The sequence below is a fragment of the Triticum urartu genome, chromosome 6 (assembly GCF_003073215.2).
Source record: "Triticum urartu cultivar G1812 chromosome 6, Tu2.1, whole genome shotgun sequence".
In the NCBI taxonomy this organism is placed as follows: domain Eukaryota; kingdom Viridiplantae; phylum Streptophyta; class Magnoliopsida; order Poales; family Poaceae; genus Triticum; species Triticum urartu.
In genome coordinates this window covers 99,700,944-99,728,617 of record NC_053027.1, presented here as the reverse complement: position 1 = coordinate 99,728,617, position 27,674 = coordinate 99,700,944, and the positions used below count along the sequence as shown (strand labels likewise).

General features: G+C 46.1%; 5 protein-coding genes and 1 pseudogene across 5 annotated transcripts; 4 read left to right on the top strand and 2 right to left on the bottom strand.

Moving 5' to 3' along the window:
- The first annotated feature begins 834 nt into the window (after window positions 1–834).
- Window positions 835–5,242, top strand: LOC125515866. The gene is made up of 2 exons (XM_048681358.1): window positions 835–1,187; window positions 4,402–5,242. The coding sequence occupies exons 1-2, from the start codon at window positions 1,020–1,022 to the stop codon at window positions 4,762–4,764; spliced, it is 531 nt and encodes a 176-aa protein (XP_048537315.1). The 5' UTR covers window positions 835–1,019; the 3' UTR covers window positions 4,765–5,242.
- Window positions 5,243–6,108: 866 nt separating this feature from the next.
- LOC125515864 (protein IRX15-LIKE-like) lies at window positions 6,109–7,554 on the top strand. The gene has a single exon (XM_048681357.1). It carries the CDS (start codon window positions 6,378–6,380, stop codon window positions 7,362–7,364), a length of 987 nt encoding a protein of 328 aa, XP_048537314.1. The 5' UTR covers window positions 6,109–6,377; the 3' UTR covers window positions 7,365–7,554.
- An 850-nt stretch (window positions 7,555–8,404) lies between these two features.
- LOC125517438 lies at window positions 8,405–10,845 on the bottom strand (annotated as a pseudogene).
- A 696-nt stretch (window positions 10,846–11,541) lies between these two features.
- Window positions 11,542–12,637, top strand: LOC125516625 (protein MAIN-LIKE 2-like). Its single transcript, XM_048681996.1, has 3 exons — window positions 11,542–11,643; window positions 11,724–12,343; window positions 12,442–12,637. The coding sequence occupies exons 1-3, from the start codon at window positions 11,575–11,577 to the stop codon at window positions 12,635–12,637; spliced, it is 885 nt and encodes a 294-aa protein (XP_048537953.1). The 5' UTR covers window positions 11,542–11,574.
- LOC125516624 (serine/threonine-protein phosphatase 7 long form homolog) lies at window positions 12,634–13,381 on the top strand (the record flags this gene model as incomplete). Its single annotated transcript, XM_048681995.1, has 3 exons — window positions 12,634–12,702; window positions 12,784–13,004; window positions 13,081–13,381. Coding segments are annotated over exons 1-3 (591 nt in total), but the record flags the coding sequence as incomplete, so codon positions are not given.
- A 1,455-nt stretch (window positions 13,382–14,836) lies between these two features.
- Window positions 14,837–15,498, bottom strand: LOC125512169 (ensconsin-like). The gene is made up of 2 exons (XM_048677252.1): window positions 15,270–15,498; window positions 14,837–15,203 (listed from the first exon to the last, which is right to left on the bottom strand). The coding sequence occupies exons 1-2, from the start codon at window positions 15,471–15,473 to the stop codon at window positions 14,895–14,897; spliced, it is 513 nt and encodes a 170-aa protein (XP_048533209.1). The 5' UTR covers window positions 15,474–15,498; the 3' UTR covers window positions 14,837–14,894.
- Between the last annotated feature and the right edge of the window lie 12,176 nt (window positions 15,499–27,674).

The following is a 27,674-nucleotide window of genomic DNA, read 5'->3' as shown; positions in this document are numbered from 1 at the left end:
CACATCACATGCTTCATGGGCCACCACCACTAGTTTTGCAACTAGCCCGTTATTGCAATTTTACCACCGCAATAATTGGTCTGTTGCAGACCCCAGAAGACGAAGGCGAAGCGGTAGCTTCCTCATCCCCGCAACACCGAGCGAGAGATGCGTGTCGCCGGCAACGGCCCACCTCACCGGAGAGGAGGATGGCAGCGAGGTTGCAGCTGGGGTCGAGTACGATGGCCGCCTTTGCCATCCGCTTCCACCACGCACGTCGACTGCACACAATGGGCCCACCGCGCTGGAGAGGAGGCGAGGCGACATGGCGGAGCTGCGGCGGTCGCCGGCGGCGGTGCCATGGAGGGGACGGGCGGCGTCACTACTCCCTCATCACTGTTTGACAGGAGATCACTGCGAATATCCAACAGTGATTTTTTTCTTGCAACATCCTCACTGTTGCTACATTGTTGATGTTGCAAAACTCTCTTACATAACGCCTATGTAAAGATGAAGACAAAAAACTGCAACATTAGCTCTGTTGGAAAAAAAATCTACAACGAGATCTTTGTTGCAAAAAAAAATTTATAACGATACCGCTGTTGCAAAAGTTCTGCAATATGAACTGGGTTGCAATTGCAAACGTTCAAGCCCAACATCATCCATGTTACAAAGTTGGCAGCTAAATTTGACGGTCGTCTTATATAAAATTCAGTGGCTCGCGAGGCGGCAGATCTTTCAAAAGGACCTCCCCAAAATAAAAGGATAAAACAGCTAAATAAATACAGGGGAAAATTGGGGACCAACCCGTAAAATTTCGAAGGATTTCCTTCTCGTGCGTCTATTCTTTTAGAAACCGAATACCAGGCCGCCCCCGACTGCCCGAGGAGGCACGCACCACCTGGAAGCATCTGGAGGCGTGGCACCGCAGCCGCAGAGCAGCCGTCGCCCGCAGTTACCAGGCACCACCCCGCGACGCCGTGCACCTCGCGGCGGCGGAGCACGTACGAGAGCACGCAGTCGATCGGGAGGCGCCGCCGATGGACCCGTCCGACGTCGAGATGGAGCCCGCGGAGCATCCGCTCCAGCCCCAGCCCGAGCAGCCTCCGCCGCCGCCGCAGGCAGCGGCGGCCGGAGATGGGTGGAGCATGCTGTCCCGCGCCCGCGGGCTGCTCCAGGAGGGCCAGCCGTCCCTCGCGCTGCAGGCGGTGAGAACCCTCGCCTCACTCTCTCTGCCCTCACATCCCCTCTTCCGCTCCGCCTCCATTTCCTGCGCTTCGTCGCGTCTCGACCCTCGCCGTGCGTGCCGGAACGGGAAATCCGCGAGGTTCGCACCCGCCATAGGCTGATCACGCGATTAGAACGGACGCGGTGGGTTTTCTCTGGTTTCAGTTTCGCTTTGGATCGTCTTCTCCATGGCGTAATCCGCCTTGGGATTTCGCGCGGAGCGACAAAACAGGGGTTAGGTGTTGTGATTCGCTCTAGGTCCTAGGGTTCTAGGCTTTGAGGTTTAGGGTTTGTTAGGTATGATTCGTGCCAGAAGATGTTTAGGTGTTCGGGTGGTGCCCCCCTAACTGCGCACCTGTTCTTTTCGGCTATATTCCCCCCTTAGGCTAGCAGTGGTTATTCTCATGTTTCCCCTCCTTGAGAGGTAAAAGGGAGGAAGTTTATGAAGTGATGCACACACAGGGAGATGCTTCCACTATGTTGAGTGCTCGTAGGCTCGTACATATCTCACACCTATCAGTATTTCAATTTGCTATTTACTAATGGGTTTCCATTAGCACACTGAGTAAGCTCTAGGGATGGTGTTTACAAACGTATAAGGATTGAGCTTGCAAAGTGGGGAAGTAGCACAGATGCATTGTAGCCTTACAAATCTGTTTTGGTAATCCTTGTCAAGATTTCATTTCCGATTGTAATTGCCATGCCACAATGTAGATTCGAGTGAATTCCTCATCCCACACAGTTACAATAGTTTTTGATTAAAAAATCTTAAAGAGTTTTGAGTTTCCCGCGCAGTCGTGAAGCTAGTTTTACTACTCCCTCTGATCCATATTAATTGTCGCTGATTTAGTACAACAATTACTATGGATCGGAGGGGGTAATTAATTATTTTCGAAGTGTTTGAGTTTGCCACAGTTGTGTAGCTAGATTTAGTAATTTTCTTAGGGTAATTGTTAGACTTGGTTTTAGTTTCATACAGTGTGTTTTTCTGATGATTTGATTGTGCCTGCACAGTCCTGTTTCTGATCTTTCTGTTCCCCCTTAGTTGGTATGCTAGTTCCTTACCTTCTTTTCTTTCATTTTCTGGTAGTAATGGGGAACCCCAAATAATTACCTTCTTCGATTGAGTTGAGAAATGGGGATGTTTAGAGACCTACCATTTAAGTATTTATATAAAGTTTGTTTCTTAACAAGGGTTTTACGAATTCATATTTTCCGAGAATGAACACCAACACTCCACCCAAAGTGAGTGTACAACTTCAGCCAAGCATGCTTGAACTTTTGAACAGGGATTATTTTCCTCATCCTCTAGCCTTTATTAGATGGTTAAGTTTGTATCTGCTAGTTTTGCTGTTGTTTGGGTTGTGTGCTCGGCATAGTTAAAAAAGGCGCGGCTAGGCTCTAGGCGATAGCAAAACGCCTAGTGCATAACCGCGCTTAATCTGCGCATAAGCATGCGCTTTGGTCTGAAAAGCGCAAGGAGGTGGCAAACGCGCAATTAACGCTTAGCGCTTTTTTGAACTATGGTTGCTCGGTCACCTCTCCCCTGCCTGGCCGTTATTTCCGGGCTCAATGTCTTAATGGAAAAACAGTTCAGGTGGGCTAATCGCCCCCCACCCCACCTGACCTTTCAAAAAGAGGTGTGAATCTGCGTTGTTTAAACTATTGAGCTGTCGTGAGGTCACACTGGCAAAGGTGGATTGCAATGCTTAACATATGGAGATGCGCTTTAACCATTTATAGTGAAGCCAAAAAATATGGGTACAAAAGGCACGAATGAGAAGTCAACAAGTTAGGATTTGATACCTTGGTGAAACCGCTCAGTCATTGTGCTAATTTAGTACTGGCCCAACCTTACTAAATACGCTAGTATTCTGTGTAGCATTAGGATGTTCAAGCCATGTTTGCATTGGACATATATGATTTCCTGTCTTATGTGTAGAATAGACCTTTCCTAAGATGATCCAAATGAGGAATGTGCAGTCTTCGTCAGGACTTGAGTGCTGTGAATCCTACACAATGGCGTTTGCAGCAATGCTGCAATACTCACTAGCATTTCCTGTTACTCTTATATGTGACTGGAATTCAACATGTGCAAATTGATTCCGACCACCGATACTCATTGGCATTAACAGCTGCTTTCCTATTGTGTTATTTCTTTCATTCCTTTGTCCGGAGTCTTTCCTTAGTAAAATAAAGTACCAATAGGGACTAGCCCCTCTGGTCTTTTGTTAAGAAATGTTGGCACATACCCAGCGGAGCCAAGGCTCAAACGCGAGCGGTGGGCTAGGTTGCGCAATCGTCTTCACGCCACTAGCTAACTGGTCGATGCCCAGTTCCTATTCCCTAGTCAAACACGATTTGGTTGTAGCAATGGTGGGAAGGAGAAGAAGCAGCCCTGGGGGAGGTAAGAAATAGCAGAAATAGAAAGGGATAAAGACCGGTGAATGAGAAGAAGGGGAAGAAGGCTGTGGGGAGCAGATGTGGAACAGTGGAAGAGGGTTATGCCAGGGGGAAAATGGTGAAATCTATTGCAATTGAGTAGTGGAGGACGGAACTAGTATTGTTTTGTCAAGGATACATGAATGAGTGGTATTTTGGAAAAGGGCAATTTTCTTAGTGGTATAAGATCAATTTTCCCTTAAGTGCGGCACTAATAAGTGAATTTTGATGAGGTTTGCAATCTGCTTCTTAACTTGTATACGTCAATGAAAATAATGTTGTGTGTCTGTTAAAAGAAAAGCTCTGTGGGGGATGCAAATATAGTAAGCTTCCAAATTGGCAACGTTTCTTGGCGGCAATTATTTTTTACTAAAATATTAGGGTCTTTCTAATGTGCGTATGTATATTTTTGGGTTATATTTTGCTGTACGAAGATAAAAACAAAATAAAAATTCAGAAAAGGAAAACTAAGGTTACAACAACAAGCAACTGAGTTAGCGAAAGGCTCAACCCACTGCCAGGGAGCTATATTTCTTTGTCTTAGCTCGATGAAGAAGCCACTGCAATTCCTCTCCGAATTTTTTTCCTGCATCTGTAGAGATGGGCCTGATGCCCTTGAAGATGTTGATCGTTCCTGGTATTCCAGATTTCCCAAGCAACTATACTTGGTTGTGATTATTCTGATGATCCCTTTGCCATAAATTTCACATTTCCTAGTTCTGCCAAGGAACTGAACTCTGGAATATTATGCAGGTACTCTTGGCCATAAGATCTCAAGGTGGTGAACAGGCTCTCATCCAGACTCTGAACCGTGCACGTGACCTCTACAGGCAGAGATCGCAGCCTGCTCCCAACATTGATGAGCTCGCTTCTTTGCTCGCACAGTGTGCTATAGCAGAGGCTCAGTCATCAAACCCTAATCCACTAGCACCTGGTTCTGACCCTGTTACGGCGTTGAACTCTGATGAGGCCTGCATACTTGCTGAGTGTGGAAGGAAGCAGATTATCCTGGACGCCTTCAACGATGGCAGCAGCTTCATTTGCTTGAAATGTGGTGGGCTCTTCAGCACGTCACGCAAAGATGAGCACCTGGCCTACTGGTGCGGGGCGGCATGATCCTGGTGATAAATCCTTGCTACTGTATATGGGTGCTCACCCCAGACGGTGATCATGATGTGCATGATATTTTGTAGAACCTGCTCTCTTTTCCGGGTTACCGCTTCTCTACTGCAGGGATGCCAGAGATACATCTCCTGTTCACCGAAGCAAATACATAGACAACCTAGAGCATTATGAACTGGAATCGACGCTTCATTGTGCCTTGCTGTGTTATTATGGCACCTTTTTGCTGGTGGTATGGTAAATCCTGATATGATCCTCTGTTATTTGCTCGAGGTTGTCGAAATCCTCATAGTCTGGTGAGGAAAATCTTCCGTCCATCATTAGACGGCGTATACTCTATGGAAAGTTAGTTAACTGATGTTCTGTCCCTTTTAATTATGATCTGCTGATTCGGACACCGGGAGTTGGTATCCATGGGCAGATCTATAAGAAGATGGAACTCTGTTGTCACTACCTGCTACATTACTTTTCAGTATTGTTTCACTTTCTTTTTACCCAATGCATGTGCCTGCTAGATTATTGCTAGCAGTAAACATATACAAGTTCTTCGTTTGAAATTTTGAATGAGCTCCGGTTACCACGAAACAGTCTAGGTCTTGAACATGTCGGTGCGTGTTTCATGCCAGTGCTTTTGCCGAGGCTTCACTCGAAGGCAACGGAGGGAATAGACCGACAGCCACCTCCCATCTACAAACGTTAGTTCCTGCATGCCACATCTGTGAGACTGTGAGTCGCTTGAATCCCAAGTGGCCAGTCTCCTTTTGCGTCACCCTTGTCAAAGGAGGTTCAGCCTTGTTCAACAATTTTCTCACCAAATATGATAGTTGTATCTGCAACCTTCTTTCGTTTGATATCTGAGTCTGATGGCCAGAAAGCTGCCCGTCTTCAATCAAAGTACCAAAATCTGGATCCATCTCCTGTATCTGTTCAGGTAATTACTGATGATCCTCTGTCATCGGGTTAATGGCACATTGCCGTGATGTGTTCCATATACCACACGGAAAAAAGAAGAAACATAAGGTGACATTGCCCAAGAAATTTGGTAGCCTGCCCGGGGTTGATCGCAGCTCAATCTGCGTTCCACGCTGAAAGTTTTGGATGGTGGGGATATGAGTGTTCATATTCTGAAGGAGAAAGTTCCAGCGTCCAAATCAAAGGAGTGCCCATCCAAACCTACCGGAATTTGAGCCACTCCGAAGCAAACCTGCAGCGAAGTGAATTTTCACCTAGATTGCATTCTCGCCAAACATGCCAACTACTGATCAAACGCTTATTCATTTATTTCCCAAAAGAAATAAACTTCGTCTTATTCTACTTTGCTTGATTAATTAAGCTTAGCTTGGCTTGTCTGCCATCACATCCAAACCTGCATTCCCCGGCCAACAACTCTCACGCTCTGAAAGGCTGAGATGTCATTCTGGTACGGTGAGCCATTCTCTCCATCCCCGTCCCTTCTTGTATTAACACCATTGCTCTTCACCCGGAGCGCAAGATCACACGCATAAATGGTGTGAGAAACACAGGGGCACAAGAACTCGAGCACCAGCCACTCCAGCTGCCTGCTCTGCTCATTGGTTTGGTTGGTTACGCGGGCCGGGTAGGGAGAGATGAAGGCGATGTCCGGGACGAAGCTGCTCCTCGTCCGCCAGCCGTCGAGCAAGTACGGGAACGGGGCGGCGTCGCCGGCGACGGCCGCGTCCATCTCCTGGCGCCGCTTCTGGCTCGTCGCGTTCCTCGCGCTCTTCACCTGCGCGTCCCTGCTCACGGTCTTCTCCACGGCGCGCGCGCCGTCCGGGGCGGCGTCGCCGCGGGTCACGTTCGCGGCCGGCGCCGGCGCGGGCAGCGCCGTCGGCGGCGCCTCGGCGGGCGGAGGGGCGCTGCCGGCGTACGTGTTCGACGCGCTGGTGCGGTACGCGGCGGCGGCAGGGGCGAACTCGACGGTGAGCATGCCGGAGGAGGACGTGCGCGCGATCGCGTCGGTGCTGCGGCGGCGCGCGCCCTGCAACCTGCTGGTGTTCGGCCTCGGCGCGGAGACGCCGCTGTGGCGCGTGCTGAACCACGGCGGGCGGACGGTGTTCCTGGACGAGAACCCCTTCTACGTGGCCCACATGGAGGGCGCCCACGGCGGGCTGGAGGCGTACGACGTCGCCTACGCCACCGCCGTGCGCGAGCTCCCGGACCTCCTCGACGCCGCGCGCGCGTCCCGCCGCGCCGATTGCCGCCCCGTCCAGAACCTGCTCTTCTCCGACTGCCGCCTCGCCATCGGCGACCTGCCCAACCAGCTCTACGACGTCGCCTGGGACGTCATCCTCGTCGACGGGCCGCACGGGTACGCCGAGGGCTCGCCGGGGAGGATGGCGGCCATCTTCTCGGCGGCGGTGATGGCGCGGACCAAGGGGACGGTCACGGACGTGCTGGTGCACGACTACGAGCGGGAGGTGGAGAGCCTGTGCGCGCGGGAGTTCCTCTGCGACGAGAACCGCGTGGAGGGGACCGGCACGCCGTCGCTCGGCCACTACGTCGTGCGCGGCGGCGCCGCCGCCAACCGGGAGGCCTTCTGCGGGGCGCCACCGACCGCGAAGAAGGCGAACTAGTCGGTCAGGGAAACGGCTTTCCAGTTTGGTTCCTTGTACTTCGATCAGATGGGTTGGTCTATTGTGTGCGCTTTGGCATTTTGATGCACCGTTGTAAATGTGGCGTGGTCTCGATCAGACAAAATGACACTTGTGAACAACTGAACAAGTAATTTTTAAGAGGGTTTCCGGCATCATTTTTTTTGTTGCATGGTAATACATGTCTCATTTATATTGAAAGGATCAAACTACAAGTCGTGTATATACCGAACTAGCGAGATTGGAAAGAAAAAAAGAGCAAAACGCTAGTTTTGCATCAAGAAATACTGATCAAGAAGTAAAATTACAAACAAGACCAAAGAATCCTCTGTCACGAGCAAGTTTAGAATGGCATATTTAGCGCTCACGCACTTCTTTTTTCAAGAGCATATCAAGAACGTGCCATATTCTTATATAGAAGGCATAAATATGTTACAAGAAACACTCACATAACTTGGTGCTACCGAGCTCTCAAGCCACGGGCGCATAGCCAAAGAGAAAGACTCGTTGTGTTATAATTAATACTACTATTTTTATGTCTTTGAGTTGATCGTTACAATGTGTGTTCTTTTTATCCTAAACACGTAATGTGTATAGCTCAAGAGAATGGAGTACCACGTGTGGGCATCATGTGTGTTCGATGTCCATCAAACACCAGCAATTATCTAGGAATGTTATCAAGCATACGTTGCACATATGCGCGTAGGCTATGTGAAATTGACTCATGAAGCATCAAGCATGTCATCCCCGAGTTCTCCTGTGATCTTGCATTGCAAATGCATGAACGTCATGTGATAATCTAGTAGATCTCTATTGAACAAGTCACTCCTTGTTCACAATCGAAGCTTCGAAAATTTGAATGAGAATACTTAATGGAATGCTGAATTAAGGGGAGAAAGTACATCTGGCCAAAAGATAGGATTATACTCCTTTTATCTTGTTCGAGTATTTCCAAAGTTTCTCCACACATGTTTTAACGAGGCTATCTACAAAACATGCATAGTACAAATACATTTTCTCCCTTCTTAAACTAAACCCACCAGGGTTTGGTAGACTCCAACTCCAACACGCCCTGCAATTCTACATCTTGCGTCTCCTATCTACTTTTTGCTCCTACTTTTTTGCCTGCATTCCATGATGATCTCAACACATACATCCATCTTCAGATGTCTCCATGCACTCGCCTTTTTGTGCTTACAGGTACATAAAAGCAACTTCGCATTGCAATTGAACTACCGAATTACCATGAAATCCCACTTCCATTCAGCGCTGGAATGAAAATCATCATAAGGGTAAAAAACACGGTCCATGTGCCTCGAACCCCAAAGGTGCCGAGCATATTTGATGTCCAGCAGATTCGCAACATCAAAGTCAATTATACCCGAGGTAGCATCAAGGGGACTGCGGAAATTGTATGCTCCAAAAGATGGGTGGATAAGCCTTTGATGAAGACTCTCACAAAGATCGCAGTGACCTGATAAAAGTATAAACATGTCCAATCTGAGACTAGCATCATGACATAAAAAGTGTTTCAGATAATCAGTATGCATAACTGCATGGAGTACTGATAAACATGATATATTACACACAAACAGTTAGCAAACTTAGGGCACGTGCATTAACTAGCTCCTTAATTCTGTAGCATTTCACCGGGTTCAAGGGCGAGGGGTAAGGGCAGGAAGGTGATGGTGGGGTTTAAATGGTTGTAAAATATACCCAATTTGATTACTACCTCTCTCTCAGTTTACAGGGCGTGCGCGCGTACCCCTAGGTCGTCAATTTGACCAACCTAATACATGTCATATATTACAAAAAAATATACCAATATAAACTTCAAGATGTTCTATTTTTAAACAATATAATTTTTTGTTATATAGTTTATATTAGGGTAATAAAATTGACAACCTAGATATACGCGTAGGACTTATAAACTGAAACGGAGGTAGTATATCGAAAGCATGTAAAGCCCTGACTAGCAGCTAAAAAGAAAAATGAAATCATTGTCTTGTCAAGGAATAGCCCTTTATTAGGCCAAACAGACTCTTAACTTAAATAGCCACATGACACATGTGGTAAGCAATCCAAACAATTTTTTAAAAAAGGACACTAACTTAAATATGTGTTTGTGCTATTATCAAGAATAGATCCAAACTTAAATATCATCATCGAAAAGCACGAATGAGTTACGTTGTAGCATCGTTCGACTGATCCTCACACACTCCTGAGATGATTAAATATAGTAGTGGTATTATTCGTTCTCTACCAAAGAGAGCTAAGATTTTGCTCACTAACATAAGTACGGAGGGAGTAGGTACTCTGATTATGAGAGTATACTGCTTACCGCTTAGAGAGACGGAGTCTTGGACAGGGCAGCAAAGCACGACCCCCATTTTTCTTGCATATTCCGCAAAGAAGAGTTGTATGGCCGCCGGATTATCTCTTGCAGAGGCCATGAAGTTGATATGTTGGTAACCATGGCTGTCAACACTGGCGTCACAAACAACATGGAGCTGTAGCTCTGGCCCCTTGGGAGGAAGAAATTTGCAGTACATAGCAATGACGACTTGACGATTAGCACCAATGGCCAGGAAATAAAATAGGCGTATGAAGATGTGATTATTGTTGGATAAAGGGACTGACCCCAATGGTGCGGCTCCAGTGCTGAATCGCCATGTTAGCCAGCTTCCGTCTCCATCGTTGCCCGGCTCTGATGTACTCCTCCCTCTCCGCCGGGAACTGGGGCTCTGGCACCAGGCAAGAGTCGAGCGGAGGAGCTGAGGGTCGAACGAGTAGGACGGCCAGCCGCTCGACATCCTCGGCGGAAAGATGGGCGCTGCTGCCACCGGCGAGCAGCTCTGTGACGGCGGGGCTTGTGGCAACCCCCGACTGCGCGAATGCGGCGAAGGCCTCGCAGTTGGGGTGCTTCGCGGCAGCAGCGGCAGCGTAGTAGTAGTCATAGTTCCGATCGGCATCGTGGACCACGCGATTGAGGCCGTGGAAGGATCTGTGCTTGATGTCATCGATGTCGACGACATCGACAACGGTGTCGGCGGCGGCGAAGCGGGCTGGGGGGGAGGCGGCGTAGAGCCAAACCGTGTTGACGATGACGTTGGAGGCGCCGTCGGGGAGGGGCCCGAAGCAGTGGCCGCCGGCTAGGAGCGCGGGCAGGAGGGACGGCACCGTCGGCACGCCGTGGGGGCCGTTGAAAGGGAGCCGCGAGGGCGCGCAGGTAGGCGTCGTGGATGGAGTCCCTCAGAGCGGTCTTCCTCACCCACTCCGCGTGGGGGACGACGCTGGCGCCACCGCGGCTGTGGCCCGGGAGGTGTCGGAAGAAGAACTGCGCCGTCTTCGGGAGCGCCAGCGGCGGGGGCTTGGAGAAGGACGTCGCCGAGGTGGCCTTCGCTGCCCTCGCCTCCATTGGGTTTGGCCTCTTCCGCGGGCGATCTCGGCGACGGGGGAACATGTTCGTGGCAGAAATCACATATTTGACCTCAGGTCCAAATTAAATCACAAACTGACTTCGTTCCGAAAAAATTCCACTCTGTTGACTCTTTTGTGTGGCGCCCGACAGCTAGGCACCACACACTACTATGCAGCGCCTCTCTATTGGACGTCGCACCTCGTGCCAGCGTGGCAGCCCTGGTTCAGTTGCGGCCCCACAGACAGCATTGCAGCGCCTCAGACTTAGGCGCCACACTTGTAATGTGCAGCGCCTAGCTCTTGGGCGCTTAAACTCCTCTGTTTCCTTTCTTTTCCTCCGTAAATTTGTTGCCATTTTAGAGATTTGTCCAAGATTTGATGGAACCCTTGATTTGCTTGATTTAGGATGTGTAGTCATAGTGGTAGTACCGTAGTGTTGTTGCTTAGTTCATAATATATAGTTCTTGTTAGTGAAACCCTAGATTGTTTATATATATATATATATATATATATATGAGATGACTATTTATATAGATAACAATGAGATGTTGAGTTTTGTAGAGATATATGATCTGTTTTTTAGATATATATTAGATGTTGATTTTATTTGAAATATTAGATGTTGAGTTTATTTGAACACATATGACATATTCATTGTGTGAGAAGGAGATGTTGAGATTTTGTAATTGAACACATATGAGATGTTTAGATGTATACCGATATTTGAGATGAAGATGAACTCATATATGTTTATTGTTTGAACTTTGTAAGGATGGTTTGGCTTCTCGACGATGTCTACGACACGAAACACCGGGCCTACATGATGCGCGAGAAGGAGATGGTAATAACGAGTAATCTAAATATTTTGCCTTAAGTTGAAATTTACATGCCCTAAGATTTGTCATTACTTGTTTTTTGCAGAAGCTTGAACCTTTGAAGATTCGGTATCACGGGGTCTCTCGTCCTGCCATGCCTTACGATGAGAGGTACACACCGTACATCAAGCAGGCAGGACTACTCCTGTGGATTCAGTTGGTCAGCCGGTCCACGCCGAATCTGAACGCTCCACTGGTGTCCGCTCTTGCTGATCGGTGGAGGTCGGAGACGCATAGTTTCCATCTTCGGACTGGGGAGATGACCGTGACGCTCGAGGATGTCTCGTTGATCACCGGTCTTGCTATCGACGGGATGTCTCTCTGTATGAGCACCGATTCTGATGGGTGGCGCGAGCAGATGATTGCTCTTATCGGTATGGCTCCTACCGAGGCTGAGGCTGATGTAGAGGAGGGAGAAGAGAAGAAGAAGAAGGAAAGGAAAGCATCCGGAGCTGCTTTCACGTGGATTCAAACTCACTTTGCGACGTGCCCTCCGGATGCCACTGATGACGTGATCCAGACACATGCTCGTGTCTACATGTGGTATGTTGTGTCGAGGACTTTGTTTCCTGACTCCACTGGCAAGAACGCTCCATGGATGTGGCTGAAGGCGTTGACCGTCTTCGATAGCAAATGGAGCTGGGGTTCAGCTACTCTTGCCTACTTGTACCGATAGGTAGTTGGTCTGTTTTGTGATCAACTCATTTCTTCATTAGCAATGCAAGCTTGCTGTCAAGTTAACATTGTTTTTCTTTCATATGCAGCTGGACGATGCGTGTTGCAGGATCACAGATAGTGCAGGCATTGGTGGTAATATGCTTCTACTTTCTGTATGGAGCTGGGAGCGTCTGCCTGTTGGACGCCCGAAGAGCGTCAGGTTTAATCCTTGGTATGAAGATGAAGATGACGAATTACGGCGCCCCACTTGGGCTTACAAGTGGGATGTGGTTTCTGAGATGACAAACGATGTCAATCTCATGTACCAGAAGTACGTTGCCGAGTTGGACACGATTACGCCTGAGCAGGTAATGAGGTCATTACTTCAGTCATTTCTCATGTTTGCCTAAAAAAATTCACCAATTTTGCATTGTTGCCCTATTTCATAGGTGGAATGGCAGCCATATGGCGCCGATGACAGACTTGGGTACACCCCGGAGTTTACCATCAACCCGATGTGCTTGCGGGATAGGGATCTCTGGCGTATGCGGTGCCCACTGATATGCAACTGGGTTGTTGAGTTTCATTTGCCACATCGCGTGTCTCGTCAGTTTGGTCTGTTCCAGCCTCACCCGCTGGAATGGGTGGATACGGACAAAGCACTTCATAGGTAAGACAACATGAACCGTATTGACTAAGCATCGTCACTCCTTGATTTTGCTAATGTTTGGTTTTGTACCATGCAGGTTGGACAGGAGAAGGCAGCGGAAGATAAAGGACTGGGACAAGCATCATGCTTCGTATGTTACCCGCTTCCAGCTTTGTGTGGAGGAAGCTCGTAGCAGTGCACGCGCCAAGCTTCGTGAGCATAGTCCACTTGCTTTTGATAACTACATACGATGGCTTCTTGAAAATACTCGAGTTGAGATATGCCCGCCGGCATATAATGAGGATATTCTTGAAGAACCCGTAAACTTTGAGGATCTATCAAAGGGGAAGTACAACAGAGATGTCAGGGTAGGGCACGGAGTCCCTGCTGTGCCGGTGATTAACTATGTGGTAAAGTGTTTCTTCTTTACTTTCCCGTTGGCCGTATTACACATGTTTGAATGGCTAACGTGTTCATTCTTTCTCATCCGCAACGCACTGAGATCAAGAAAGCAGCTGATGAGAGCCAGTCTATTCTGGAGGAAACACCGGTTGGAAAAGGCAATGATGATGGTCCACTACGAGCATTCCTCAAGGTACAAATCGCATTCACTATGAGAGGTAGTCTATGTTGCGGAGTTTCATATCTTCCACACTTGTTCATGTTACAGCGTCAGGCCAGGAAGTTAAGGCGGTTATCGAATCTTCTCGGTTGCCGTGATCCCGAAATTGATGAACCATCTGCCTCTAGGTCTGGTACACCATCAGACCCCTCATCTCACCATCAGAGGGACGATGTGAGTTCCTCATATGCTTATCAGGATGATGAGGGTGCGGCCACCCAAGAGGTATGAATAATCCTTTAGATGTGATTCTCACTTGATTACGACGTCGGTCTTCACCATATTGTTTGATTGTGTGATAGGGCGATGAGCTTGATGATGACATGACTTTGGCGGACGCTCAACTTCGGTCCCCATATGTGTTCAAGCCTAGGCAGCCCAGACGCTGGTACACGCCCAACGACTTTGACAACAGAGGCAACCCAAAGGTGGTCGTAGGGACCTCGCGGATGGCTAGCTTGGATCATGAGGCGGAGGCGGAGGCGGAGGAGGAAGTGCAGGAAGAGGAGGCTCGTCCATCCAGGAAGAAGAAGATTGCCTGCAGGCGTGGCACCAGGAACATGTGCGGAAGGCATTAGTGTTTGTTACTATGGAAGTGCTCTCTTGTAGCCGTTTCGTTAGGTTGATGAACTTGTTGGGTTATGTTATATGTTGGTGAACTCTTACTATTGTGGTATTTGTGTTGTCCTAAAAGATGTGATGTTCAAATTATTAGTTGTCTTTGTTCAGTATTTGTCCTAAATGATGTTGTCTTTGTTCAGTTGAATTGTTCAGTATTTGTATTTGCCAAAATGGAATCTGTTTCTGCAGTTTGGCAGTTAACAGCACTGCAGCGCCTGACAGTCAGGCGCTGCACTGTACTATGCAGCGCCCAAAGCCTAGGCGCTGCACCTCACAGTGCAGCGCCCGTCCCATAGGCGCTGCTTAACTGGCCATGGCTGCCCATAGGGCCACAGAAGGCTTTGAGCACTAACAATCCACGAAAATTACCAAGTTATAGTGCAGCGCCTTTGTTCTGGGCATTGCACGGTTGTTTACTGCAAAAACAGAGTTGACAGCACATTCATTTCACCAGAACATCATAATACTTACAATGACTGCATCATCACAACAATTTGAACAAACAAAAATTTTATGCCGACGAGTTCATAACTTAAGACAATTCGAACTACGACATGGTTCACGACACATTCATTACAAATGATAAATGGTAGCTTGCCCTAGAAAATAGTTCACCAACATCTTACATGCCCTCACAAGTTCACGACGAGTGCACCGAACCGAAGTCCCTACTGAGTAGAGCGAGGCCATTTCCCCTTCTTGTCACGGGCCGAGTCCTCCTCTTGCGCCTCGCGAGCCTTTGCAAGCTTTCTTGCCCTCTCCTCCTCACGAGCAAGTTTCGCTTGGCGTGCCCTCTCCTCGTCTCGTTTCTTCCGCTCCATCCTCTCCTTCTGACGACGCTCTTCCTCCAAGCCTCTTCGAAACGATTCTTCGAACCGCCGTTGCCGCCTAAGACAATCTTGGTATTGGTCCTTTTTGACATCTTCTGGCACTTCAAGATCTATCCACGTGAAGTACTTGCATAGAGGAGGCGGTGACTGCATACAAAATTTTTGTTAGTGTTGACACACATTTGATAGTAACATTTTACTTCTTGAGCTTACCGGTGGTTGGTCATAGGCGTTAGTTGGAAGTGCACGATCATAAGCATAGTTCGGGCATACAAAATATCTCCGCCCTTCCGTCCATGATTTATTTCGGTCGGTGGATACCTTCACCTTGCAAACATCTCCACACCAACATGGCGGGATGTTGGCATCTTTCTCCTTCACCTTGTCCAAAGATGCGTCCTCCCACTTGTTCGGCATGTCTTCTTGGTTAGCACACGGTGGCCTCGTCATGAAACCGGATGAAGCCATGCCTACAAAACCGATAATTCTTGGTCAACCCTAACCCCCACTTAACAATAACCCTAACCATAGCATAACCCTAGCATAACCCTAACACCAACATCACACACACATACCCCTAACCCTAGCATACCATGAAAGCCTAACCAACCCAAATTAGCAAAGAAACTTAACATCATTCAACAAATATTTGCAAATCCAAGCCAAAACTAGGGTTTCCCCAAAGTAGCAAGATTTGAGCAAATGTGACAATTCCTATGGATGAAAACAAGGGGAACGGAGGAGATTACCTTAAGGGAGGGTTTGGCTTCGAAATCCACGGTCAAATACTCCGGATCTGAGGAGGATTTGAGAAGGGGAGAGAGGAGGGCAGAGGGGAGGCACTGAGCTTCGGGTTTGTGTGGGGGTGGGGGTGTGTGGGGTGGGGATGGGTGGGAGGGGGTGAGTGCAGCAAATAGATGTCCAGCCGTGCAACGCCTAAGGGAGAGGCGCCACACACCATAGTGCAGCGCCTACTCTTTAGGCGCTGCACTTCTGGACATCCCAGTCCAGAGAGCAACAGAAGCTTCCAGTATGTTTTCTACCCAAAAAAATGCTAAGTGAGTGTGCAACGCCCAAGGGATAGGCGCTGCACTGTAATGTGCAGCGCCTCGGCCTTAGGCGCTGCACTATCTGCTGTTTTCATATACAAAGTGATTTTTATGTTTTGTGATTCACATAGATGGCACATAATCATATCCAAATCACATGTAGTAGTCCAAATCACATACTCATACACACATAGCAATAGAGTTGTCCAATCAGATAGTCATACACAAACATTTAGCCAAAAAGACATAGTCATTTACGTCTCATATCACATAGTAGCACACATTTTGGTTCATAGAAAAGGTCATGGTCCTTGTCCCTTCTTCTTCCTCTATTCTTCTTCTTCTTCTTCTTCTCCCTCCTCCGACCACCAAGGGAGCTCACCTTTCGCCTCCATGTCCTCCACCCCCTTCATTGTTTCCATACCTATGAAAATGTCAATATAATAGTTAGTCACACAATGCAAAATGACAACACAAGCATTGAGCCAAAAGAACAAGATCATAGTAAGTCACATACGGCAATGGTCCATTGAGCCAAGTGAACATTCCTCCACCACGGCCGCCGCCAAGGCCAAGATCACCACCACTGCCTCTACCACCACCACGGCCTAGACCACCACCACGGCCTCTACCGCCACCATGGCCTAGACCACCACCACGGCCTTTGCCACCACCACGGCCAAGACCAGCACCACGACCTAGGCCTTCACCATGGTCAAGACCATCACCACGGCCTCTACCACCACCACCACGGCCTAGACCATCACCACGGCCTAGGCCTTCACCACGGCCAAGACCATCCCCACGGCCTAGGCCATCACCACGGCCTCTACCACCACCACGGCCTCTACCACCACCATGACCTCTTTGTTGCCTAGTGCCTCGTTGGCTTGTTTGACTTGGTTGGCTACTCCTTGGTTGACTTGGTTGGCTATCATTTGCTTGGCTTGTGCTTGCATCATTTTTCTTTGATCTTTTTCTTGATTTGGGACAAGTTCTTGTGTTGTGTCCCCCATGACTGCAGTCCCCACAACGGGATTGCTCACAAGGCTCTTGGAATTGGCCGGTGCCGTATTCTCCACCGCCACCACGGCCCCATCCGTCCATGTCACCTCTAAGACGCTTTGTCTTACGTCTTCCCCGTCTAACGACCTTCAATTCCGGGTCCAGCCATAGTTGAACTCCATGATACTCCGGCCATTGTGATTGGTCCAAGTATGGCTGAAACCGGGAGCCCATGTATTCTTTACCGTCATGATTGAGAACTCGGACTCCCTCACGTTAAGAGGGTGATTGACGTCCACATTCCTAACACGGGCTGCATTTAACAAGTGCGAGCATGGGAGATGAAGCAACGATGGCCTCATGTGAAGGAAATATGCCCTAGAGGCAATAATAAAGTTATTATTTATTTCCTTATTTCATGATAAATGTTTATTATTCATGCTAGAATTGTATTAACCGGAAACATAATACATGTGTGAATACATAGACAAACAGAGTGTCACTAGTATGCCTCTACTTGACTAGCTCGTTAATCAAAGATGGTTATGTTTCCTAACCATAGACAAAGAGTTGTTATTTGATTAACGAGGTCACATCATTAGTTGAATGATCTGATTGACATGACCCATTCCATTAGCTTAGCACCCGATCGTTTAGTATGTTGCTATTGCTTTCTTCATGACTTATACATGTTCCTATGACTATGAGATTATGCAACTCCCGTTTGCCGGAGGAACACTTTGGGTGCTACCAAACGTCACAACGTAACTGGGTGATTATAAAGGAGCATTACAGGTGTCTCCAAAGGTAGATGTTGGGTTGGCGTATTCCGAGATTAGGATTTGTCACTCCGATTGTCGGAGAGGTATCTCTGGGCCCTCTCGGTAATACACATCACATAAGCCTTGCAAGCATTACAACTAATATGTTAGTTGTGAGATGATGTATTACGGAACGAGTAAAGAGACTTGCCGGTAACGAGATTGAACTAAGGTATTGGATACCGACGATCGAATCTCGGGCAAGTAACATACCGATGACAAAGGGAACAACGTATGTTGTTATGCGGTCTGACCGATAAAGATCTTCGTAGAATATGTGGGAGCCAATATGGGCATCCAGGTCCCGCTATTGGTTATTGACCGGAGACATGTCTCGGTCATGTCTACATTGTTCTCGAACCCGTAGGGTCCGCACGCTTAAGGTTACGATGACCTTGCAAGCATTACAACTAAGATGTTAGTTGTGAGATGATGTATTACGGAACGAGTAAAGAGACTTGCCGGTAACGAGATTGAACTAGGTATTGGATACCGACGATCGAATCTCGGGCAAGTAACATACCGATGACAAAGGGAACAACGTATGTTGTTATGCGGTCTGACCGATAAAGATCTTCGTAGAATATGTAGGAGCCAATATGGGCATCCAGGTTCCGCTATTGGTTATTGACCGGAGACGTGTCTCGGTCATGTCTACATTGTTCTCGAACCCGTAGGGTCCGCACGCTTAAGGTTACGATGACAGTTATATTATGAGTTTATACATTTTGATGTACCGAAGGTTGTTCGGAGTCCCGGATGTGATCATGGACATGACGAGGAGTCTCGAAATGGTCGAGACGTAAAGATTGATATATTGGGAGCCTATGTTTGGACATCGGAAGTGTTCCGGGTGAAATCAGAATTTTACCGGATTACCGGGAGGTTACCGGAACCCCCCGGGAGCCATATGGGCCTTCATGGGCCTTAGTGGAAAGGAGAAAGGGACAGCCCAAGGTGGCTGCGCACCTTCCCCTTCCCCTAGTCCTAATAGGACTAGGAGAAGGTGGTCGGCCCCCCTCTCTCTCTTTCCCCCTTTGTGAATCCTAATTGGAATAGGATTGGGGGGGAGTCCTACTCCCGGAAGGAGTAGGACTCCTCCTGCGCCCTCCTCCCTGGCCGGCGCCCCCCTCCCCCTTGGCTCCTTTATATACTGAGGCAGAGGCACCCCAGAAACACACAAGTTGATCCACGTGATCTATTCCTTAGCCGTGTGCGGTGCCCCCTGCCACCATATTCCTCGATAATACTGTAGCGGAGTTTAGGCGAAGCCCTGCTGCTGTAGTACATCAAGATCGTCACCACGCCGTCGTGCTGACGGAACTCTTCCCCGACACTTTGCTGGATCGGAGTCCGGGGATCGTCATCGAGCTGAACGTGTGCTCGAACTCGGAGGTGCCGTAGTTTCGGTGCTTGATCGGTCGGATCGGGAAGACGTACGACTACTTCCTCTACGTTGTGTGATCGCTTCCGCAGTCGGTCTACGTGGGTACGTAGACAACACTCTCCCCTCCCGTTGCTGTGCATCACCATGATCTTGCGTGTGCGTAGGAAATTTTTGAAATTACTACGAAACCCAACAGTGGCATCCGAGCCTAGGTTTTATGTGTTGATGTTATATGCACGAGTAGAACACAAGTGAGTTGTGGGCGATATAAGTCATACTGCCTACCAGCATGTCATACTTTGGTTCGGCGGTATTGTTGGATGAAGCGGCCCGGACCGACATTACGCGTACGCTTACGCGAGACCGGTTTCCCCGACGTGCTTTGCACATAGGTGACTTGCGGGTGACTGTTTCTCCAACTTTAGTTGAACCGAGTGTGGCTACGCCCGGTCCTTGCGAAGGTTAAAACGGAGTCAAATTGACAAACTATCGTTGTGGTTTTGATGCGTAGGTGAGATTGGTTCTTGCTTAAGCCCGTAGCAGCCACGTAAAACTTGCAACAACAAAGTAGAGGACGTCTAACTTGTTTTTGCAGGGCATGTTGTGATGTGATATGGTCAAGACGTGATGAGATATAAGTTGTTGTATGAGATGATCATGTTTTGTTGAAGTTATCAGCAACTGGAAAAATCCTTATGGTTGTCTCTCTATTGCATGAGATGCAAGCATCCAATAATTGCTTTACTTTATCGCTATGCGATAGCAATAGTTGCAAGAGCAATAGTTGGCGAGACGACCATGTGACGACATATTGATATAGATCAAGATGATGGAGATCATGGTGTCATGCCGGTGACGATGGAAATCATGATGATGCTTTGGAGATGGAGATCAAAGGCACAAGATGATGATGGCCATATCATGTCACATATTTTGATTGCATGTGATGTTTATCTTTTATACATCTTATTTTGCTTAGTTTGACGGTAGCATTTTAAGATGATCTCTCACTAATTATCAAGAAGTGTTCTCCCTGAGTATGCACCGTTGCCAAAGTTCGTCGTGCCCAGACACCACGTGATGATCGGGTGTGATAATCTCTACGTCCATCTACAACGGGTGCAAGCCAGTTTTGCACACGCGGAATACTCAGGTTAAACTTGATGAGCCTAGCATATGCAGATATGGCCTCGGAACACGGAGACCGAAAGGTCGAGCGTGAATCATATAGTAGATATGATCAACATAACAATGTTCACCATTGAAAACTACTCCATCTCACGTGATGATCGGTCATGGTTTAGTTGATTTGGATCACGTAATCACTTAGAGGATTAGAGGGATGTCTATCTAAGTGGGAGTTCTTAAGTAATATGATTAAATTGAACTTAAATTTATCATGAACTTAGTCCTGGTAGTATTTTGCAAATTATGTTGTAGATCAATAGCTTGCTTTGTTGCTTTCATATGTTTATTTTGATATGTTCCTAGAGAAAAATTGTGTTGAAAGATGTTAGTAGCAATGATGCGGATTGGATCCGTGATCTGAGGTTTATCCTCATTGCTGCACAGAAGAATTATGTCCTTGATGCACCGCTAGGTGACAGACCTATTGCAGGAGCAGATGCAGACGTTATGAATGTTTGGCTGGCTCAATATGATGACTACTTGATAGTTTAGTGCACCATGCTTAATGGCTTAGAATCGGGACTTCAAAGACGTTTTGAACGTCATGGACCATATGAGATGTTCCAGGAGTTGAAGTTAATATTTCAAGCAAATACCCGAGTTGAGAGATATGAAGTCTCCAACAAGTTCTATAGCTAAAAGATGGAGGAGAATCATTCAACTAGTGAGCATGTGCTCAGATTGTCTGGGTACTACAATCGCTTGAATCAAGTGGGAGTTAATCTTCCAGATAAGATAGTGATTGACAGAATTCTCTAATCACCATCACCAAGTTAGTAGAACTTCGTGATGAACTATAATATGCAAGGGATAACGGAAACAACTCCCAAGCTCTTCGTGATGATGAAATCAACGAAGGTAGAAATCAAGAAAAACATCAAGTGTTGATGGTTGACAAGACCACTAGTTTCAAGAAAAGGGCAAAGGGAAGAAGGGGAACTTCAAGAAGAACGGCAAGCAAGTTGCTGCTCAAGTGAAGAAGCCCAAGTCTGGTCCTAAGCCTGAGACTAAGTGCTTCTACTGCAAAGGGACTGGTCACTGGAAGCGGAACTGCCCCAAGTATTTGGTGGATAATAAGGATGGCAAAGTGAACCTAAGTATATTTGATATACATGTTATTAATGTGTACTTTACTAGTGTTTATAGCAACCCCTCAGTATTTGATACTAGTTCAGTTGCTAAGAGTAGTAACTCGAAATAGGAGTTGCAGAATGAACAGAGACTAGTTAAGGGTGAAGTGACGATGTGTGTTGGAAGTGGTTCCAAGATTGATATGATCATCATCGCACACTTCCCTATACTTTCGGGATTAGTGTTGAACCTAAATAAGTGTTATTTGGTGTTTGCGTTGAGCATGAATATGATTTGATCATGTTTATTGTAATACGGTTATTCATTTAAGTAAAAGAATAAATTGTTGTTCTGTTTACATGAATAAAACCTTATATGGTAACACACCCAATGAAAATAGTTCATTGGATCTCGATCGTAGTGATACACATAATGATAATATTGAAACCAAAAGATGCAAAGTTAATAATGATAGTGCAACTTATTTGTGGCACTGCCGTTTAGGTCATATTGGTGTAAAGCGCATGAAGAAACTCCATGCTGAAATCACTTGATGCTTGCGAACCATGCCTCATGGGCAAGATGACTAAGACTCCGTTCTCCGGAGCGAGCAACTGACTTATTGGAAATAATACATACTGATGTATGCGGTCCGATGAATGTTAAGGCTCACGGCAAGTATCGTTATTTTCTGAACTTCACAGATGATTTGAGCAGATATGGGTATATCTACTTGATGAAACATAAGTCTGAAACATTTGAAAAGTTCAAAGAATTTCAGAGTGAAGTGGAAAATCATCGTGACAAGAAAAATAAAGTTTCTACGATCTGATCATGGAGACAAATATTTGAGTTACGAGTTTGGTCTTCAATTAGAACAATGTGGAATAGTTTCACAAACTCATGCCACCTGGAACACCACAGCATAATGGTGTGTCCGAATGTCATAACCATACTTTATTAGATATGGTGCAATCTATGATGTCTCTTACCGATCTACCACTATCGTTTTGGGGTCATGCATTAGAGACAGCTGCATTCACGTTAAAAAGGGCACCATCTAAATCCATTGAGACGACACCATGTGAACTATGGTTTGGCATGAAACCTAAGCTGTCGTTTCTTAAAGTTTGGGGTTGCGATGCTTATATGAAAAAGTTTCATCCTGATAAGCTCAAACTCAAATCGGAGAAGTGCGTATTCATAGGATATCCAAAGGAAACTATTGGATACACCTTCTATCACAGATCCGAAGGCAAGACTTTTGTTGCTAAATTCGGAAACTTTCTGGAGAAGGAGTTTCTCTCGAAAGAAGTGAGTGGGAGGAAAGTAGAACTTGACGAGGTAACTGTACCTGCTCCCTTACTGGAAAGTAGTACATCACAAGAAACTGTTTCAGTGACACCTACACCAGTTAGTGAGGAAGCTAATGATAATGATCATGAAACTTCAGATCAAGATACTACTGAACCTCGTAGATCAACCAGAGTAAGATCCGCACCAGAGTGGTACGGTAATCCTGTTCTGGAAGTCATGCTACTAGATCATGATGAACCTACGAACTATGAAGAAGCGATGGTGAGCCCAGATTCCGCAAAGTGGCTTGAAGCCATGAAATCTGAGATGGGATCCATGTATGAGAACAAAGTATGGACTTTGGTTGACTTGCCCGATGATCGGCAAGCAATTGAGAATAAATGGATCTTCAAGAGGAAGATGGACGCTGATAGTAGTGTTACTATCTACAAAGCTAGAATTGTCGCAAAAGGTTTTCGACAAGTTCAAGGTGTTGACTACGATGAGAGTTTCTCACTCGTATCTATGCTTAAGTCTGTCCGAATCATGTTAGCAATTGCCGCGTTTTATGAAATCTGGCAAATGGATAAACAAAACTACATTCCTTAATGGATTTACTAAAGAAGAGTTGTATATGATGCAACCAGAAGGTTTTGTCAATCCGAAAGGTGCTAACAAAATGTGCAAACTCCAGCAATCCATCTATGGACTGGTGCAAGCATCTCGGAGTTGGAATATACGCTTTGATGAGTTGATCAAAGCATATAGTTTTATACAGACTTGCGGTGAAGCCTGTATTTATGAGAAAGTGAGTGGGAGCACTACAGCATTTCTGATAAGTATATGTGAATGACATATTGTTGATCGGAAATAATGTAGAATTATTCTGTAAAGCATAAAAGGAGTGTTTGAAAGGAGTTTTTCAAAGAAAGACTTCGGTGAAGCTGCTTACATATTGAGCTTCAAGATCTATAGAGATAGATCAAGACGCTTGATAAGTTTTTTCAATGAGTACATACCTTGACAAGATTTTGAAGTAGTTCAAAATGGAACAGTCAAAGAAAGAGTTCTTGCCTGTGTTACAAGGTGTGAACTTGAGTAAGACTCAAAGCCCGACCATGATAGAAAATAGAAAGAGAATGAAAGTCATTCCCTATGCCTCAGTCAGAGGTTCTATAAAGTATGCCATGCTGTATACCAGATCTATTGTATGCCCTACCACTGAGTTTGGCAAGGGAGTACAATAGTGATCTAGGAGTAGATCACTGGACAGCGGTCAAAATTGTCCTTAGTGGAATAAGGATATGTTTCTCGATTATGGAAGTGAAAAAAAAAGGTTCATCGTAAAGGGTTACGCCGATGCAAGTTTGACACTAATCTAGATGACTCTAAGTCTCGGTCTAGATACATATTGAAAGTGGGAGCAATTAGCTAGAGTAGCTCCATGCAGAGCATTGTTGACATAAAAATTTGCAAAATACATGCGGATCTGAATGTGGCAGACCCGTTGACTAAGATTCTCTCACAAGCAAAACATGATCACACCTTAGTACTCCTTGGGTGTTAATCACATAGCGATGTGAACTAGATTACTGAATCTAGTAAACCCTTTGGGTGTTGGTCACATAGAGATGTGAACTATGGGTGTTAATCACATGATGATGTGAACTATCGATGTTAATCACATGGTGATGTGATCTAGATTATTGACTCTAGTGCAAGTGGGAGACTGAAGGAAATATGCCCTAGAGGCAATAATAAAGTTATTATTTATTTCCTTATTTCATGATAAATGTTTATTATTCATGCTAGAATTGTATTAACCGGAAACATAATACATGTGTGAATACATAGACAAACAGAGTGTCACTAGTATGCCTCTACTTGACTAGCTCGTTAATCAAAGATGGTTATGTTTCCTAACCATAGACAAAGAGTTGTTATTTGATTAACGAGGTCACATCATTAGTTGAATGATCTGATTGACATGACCCATTCCATTAGCTTAGCACCCGATCGTTTAGTATGTTGCTATTGCTTTCTTCATGACTTATACATGTTCCTATGACTATGAGATTATGCAACTCCCGTTTGCCGGAGGAACACTTTGGGTGCTACCAAACGTCACAACGTAAATGGGTGATTATAAAGGAGCATTACAGGTGTCTCCAAAGGTAGATGTTGGGTTGGCGTATTTCGAGATTAGGATTTGTCACTTCGATTGTCGGAGAGGTATCTTTGGGCCCTCTCGGTAATGCACATCACATAAGCCTTGCAAGCATTACAACTAATATGGTAGTTGTGAGATGATGTATTACGGGAACGAGTAAAGAGACTTGCCGGTAACGAGATTGAACTAAGGTATTGGATACCGACGATCGAATCTCGGGCAAGTAACATACCGATGACAAAGGGAACAACGTATGTTGTTATGCGGTCTGACCGATAAAGATCTTCGTAGAATATGTGGGAGCCAATATGGGCATCCAGGTCCCGCTATTGGTTATTGACCGGAGACATGTCTCGGTCATGTCTACATTGTTCTCGAACCCGTAGGGTCCGCACGCTTAGGTTACGATGACAAGTATATTATGAGTTTATGCATTTTGATGTACCGAAGGTTGTTCGGAGTCCCGGATGTGATCACGGACATGACGAGGAGTCTCGAAATGCCCGATACGTAAAGATTGATATATTGGAAGCCTATGTTTGGACATCGGAAGTGTTGCGGGTGAAATCAGGGATTTTACCGGGTTACCGAGAGGTTACCGGAACCCCCCGGGAGCATATGGGCCTTCATGGGCCTTAGTGGAAAGGAGAAAGGGGCAGCCCAAGGTGGCTGCGCACCTTCCCCCCTCCCCTAGTCCTATTAGGACTAGGAGAAGGTGGCCGGCCCCCCTCTCTCTCTTTTCCCCCTCCGGAATCCTATTGGAATAGGATTGGGGGGGAAGTCCTACTCCCGGAAGGGAGTAGGACTCCTCCTGCGCCCTCGATAATGATATAGCCGAGCAGGTTAGGATTTACGTGATCGAGTTCAAATTCGTAAGTAATGAAGGTTACCAAGATTTGTTTAATCGCGGTGTGAACTCGATTCAGTTATCGATGTCTTTGAGTGTTTATTAACTCAGAGCCCGTGAAAGAAAAAAAAATTCGGAATCAGTGAGAATGTAATACTTGATGAAGAACGCATAAGAAGTTATGCAGTTCCGTGATAATCTCGAGATACCAGAGGGGGTAATACTCGACGAAAGATCAAAGTAAAGGTTAGAATGGTGTATCGATCCACAGAAGACAAGTGCTTAAACTTGCCCGACAAATGGGATCTAAGAAGAACATATGGTCGGAACCACGCTTGCAAAGGATCAATTCACCAATACCAAAGGATATTATATTAAGGAAATAATTATTATTACAAGAAGCTTCCATGATAGGATCTACATCGTGTCCATGGGCATGAACACAAAGGTCCAAGGTCGACTCCCACTTCTTCAATGCATAACCTTTCATTCACAGCTCTAATAAAACGATTTCAGTTTGAAAACCTACCAGGTGAATTACTAGAGGAGTAAGACCGCTGAAAAGTTTTCGGGTTCACACAGATTAAGGAAGGCATAATGTTCAACCCATCGGGATATCTTAGAAATATATTCCACAAGTTTCATGAGTAAATATTACCAGCTCGAAAGCAGAGCATGGTTGGCAAAAGGAGAGGATACAAATTACCAAAGGCATTATGTATCGGAGAAAGAACTCACAAGGTGATTAATTATGAAGGACATTGTCGGATAATAATCCAACAGTGGATATGGTGATCCACAATGGAGCTGATGTGAGTATCGATACCCAATCAGAGGAAGAAAGAATGCAAATGCATCGTTTTACAGAACATCTGAATAATTCAACGTTTAAATAACAAAGGAATTATGATTTTCAAATCAAGGGATCAGGAGCAAATGCTCTGATCAAGGACGGACAAGTTGAATAGACTTAGGGGTACAATCGATGGCAATTTGATTGGTCGAGAACCAGCCCATGTTTAAAATGACATCTGAGATGGAAGGATGAATTCTACGATCTGAGTGAGGATTGCGAGAATTCGCAACATATTGAGTCAATGGACTCAAAATGATATTGACAAAGGTAGTCAATAAGATTACTATACTTATGGGATTAACCATAATGCAAGCAAGCAAGAATTTCAGGAGCAATAGGTTGCTCAGGATTTTCGGAAGATCGAATGGTATTTCGAAGAATTTTGTGAACTGCATGAATATCTGGGGATGAGCGGATACTCGATAAATGCGAGTAATTATCCGTAGTGGTATGCATGTGGCAAGGAACTGCAAGGCAGTAGGCACAAAGTATCCTCGGGGTATCTTATAATAACAAGATCGACTGGGAATAAAAGTAAGCACGTCAGGTCTAAATACTTATCCATAGGGATATTCCGGTGGTAGGGACTTGCAAAAGCAACGGCATAAGGTTTCGACAGAATATCGGAGAGTATCTTCGAAATCTTCTGGTGCAGCCGGCGATCACCTGGACTGAAGCGGCTCTCCGGGAGAAAGTATTTACGAGAACCTAAGTTAGATTTTTAGTAAACTCATTTAACCCGAATAGAAGAGAGATCAGAGTCCCAGAGTATAGGTCGAGGAATAAAAGATCCTAATACCACCCAAATGGCTACATGGGCCCGTAAGCCACACAACCATGTTAGTAAACAGTTTTCACTGACTAGACTCGACTTCGGCCAAGGAGTTTGGAAGGGGGATTCCTACAGGCAGTTGGCTCTGATACCAAC

Coding starts and splice junctions, on each gene's coding strand:
- LOC125515866 (XM_048681358.1), top strand. CDS start 1,020: ATGGACCCGTCCGACGTCGAGATGGAGCCCGCGGAGCATCCGCTCCAG. Junction 1,188..4,401: donor CGTCCCTCGCGCTGCAGGCG/GTGAGAACCCTC, acceptor AATATTATGCAG/GTACTCTTGGCCATAAGATC.
- LOC125515864 (XM_048681357.1), top strand. CDS start 6,378: ATGAAGGCGATGTCCGGGACGAAGCTGCTCCTCGTCCGCCAGCCGTCG.
- LOC125516625 (XM_048681996.1), top strand. CDS start 11,575: ATGGTTTGGCTTCTCGACGATGTCTACGACACGAAACACCGGGCCTAC. Junction 11,644..11,723: donor TGATGCGCGAGAAGGAGATG/GTAATAACGAGT, acceptor TGTTTTTTGCAG/AAGCTTGAACCTTTGAAGAT. Junction 12,344..12,441: donor TCAGCTACTCTTGCCTACTT/GTACCGATAGGT, acceptor TTTCATATGCAG/CTGGACGATGCGTGTTGCAG.
- LOC125512169 (XM_048677252.1), bottom strand. CDS start 15,473: ATGCCGAACAAGTGGGAGGACGCATCTTTGGACAAGGTGAAGGAGAAA. Junction 15,204..15,269: donor ACGCCTATGACCAACCACCG/GTAAGCTCAAGA, acceptor TTTTGTATGCAG/TCACCGCCTCCTCTATGCAA.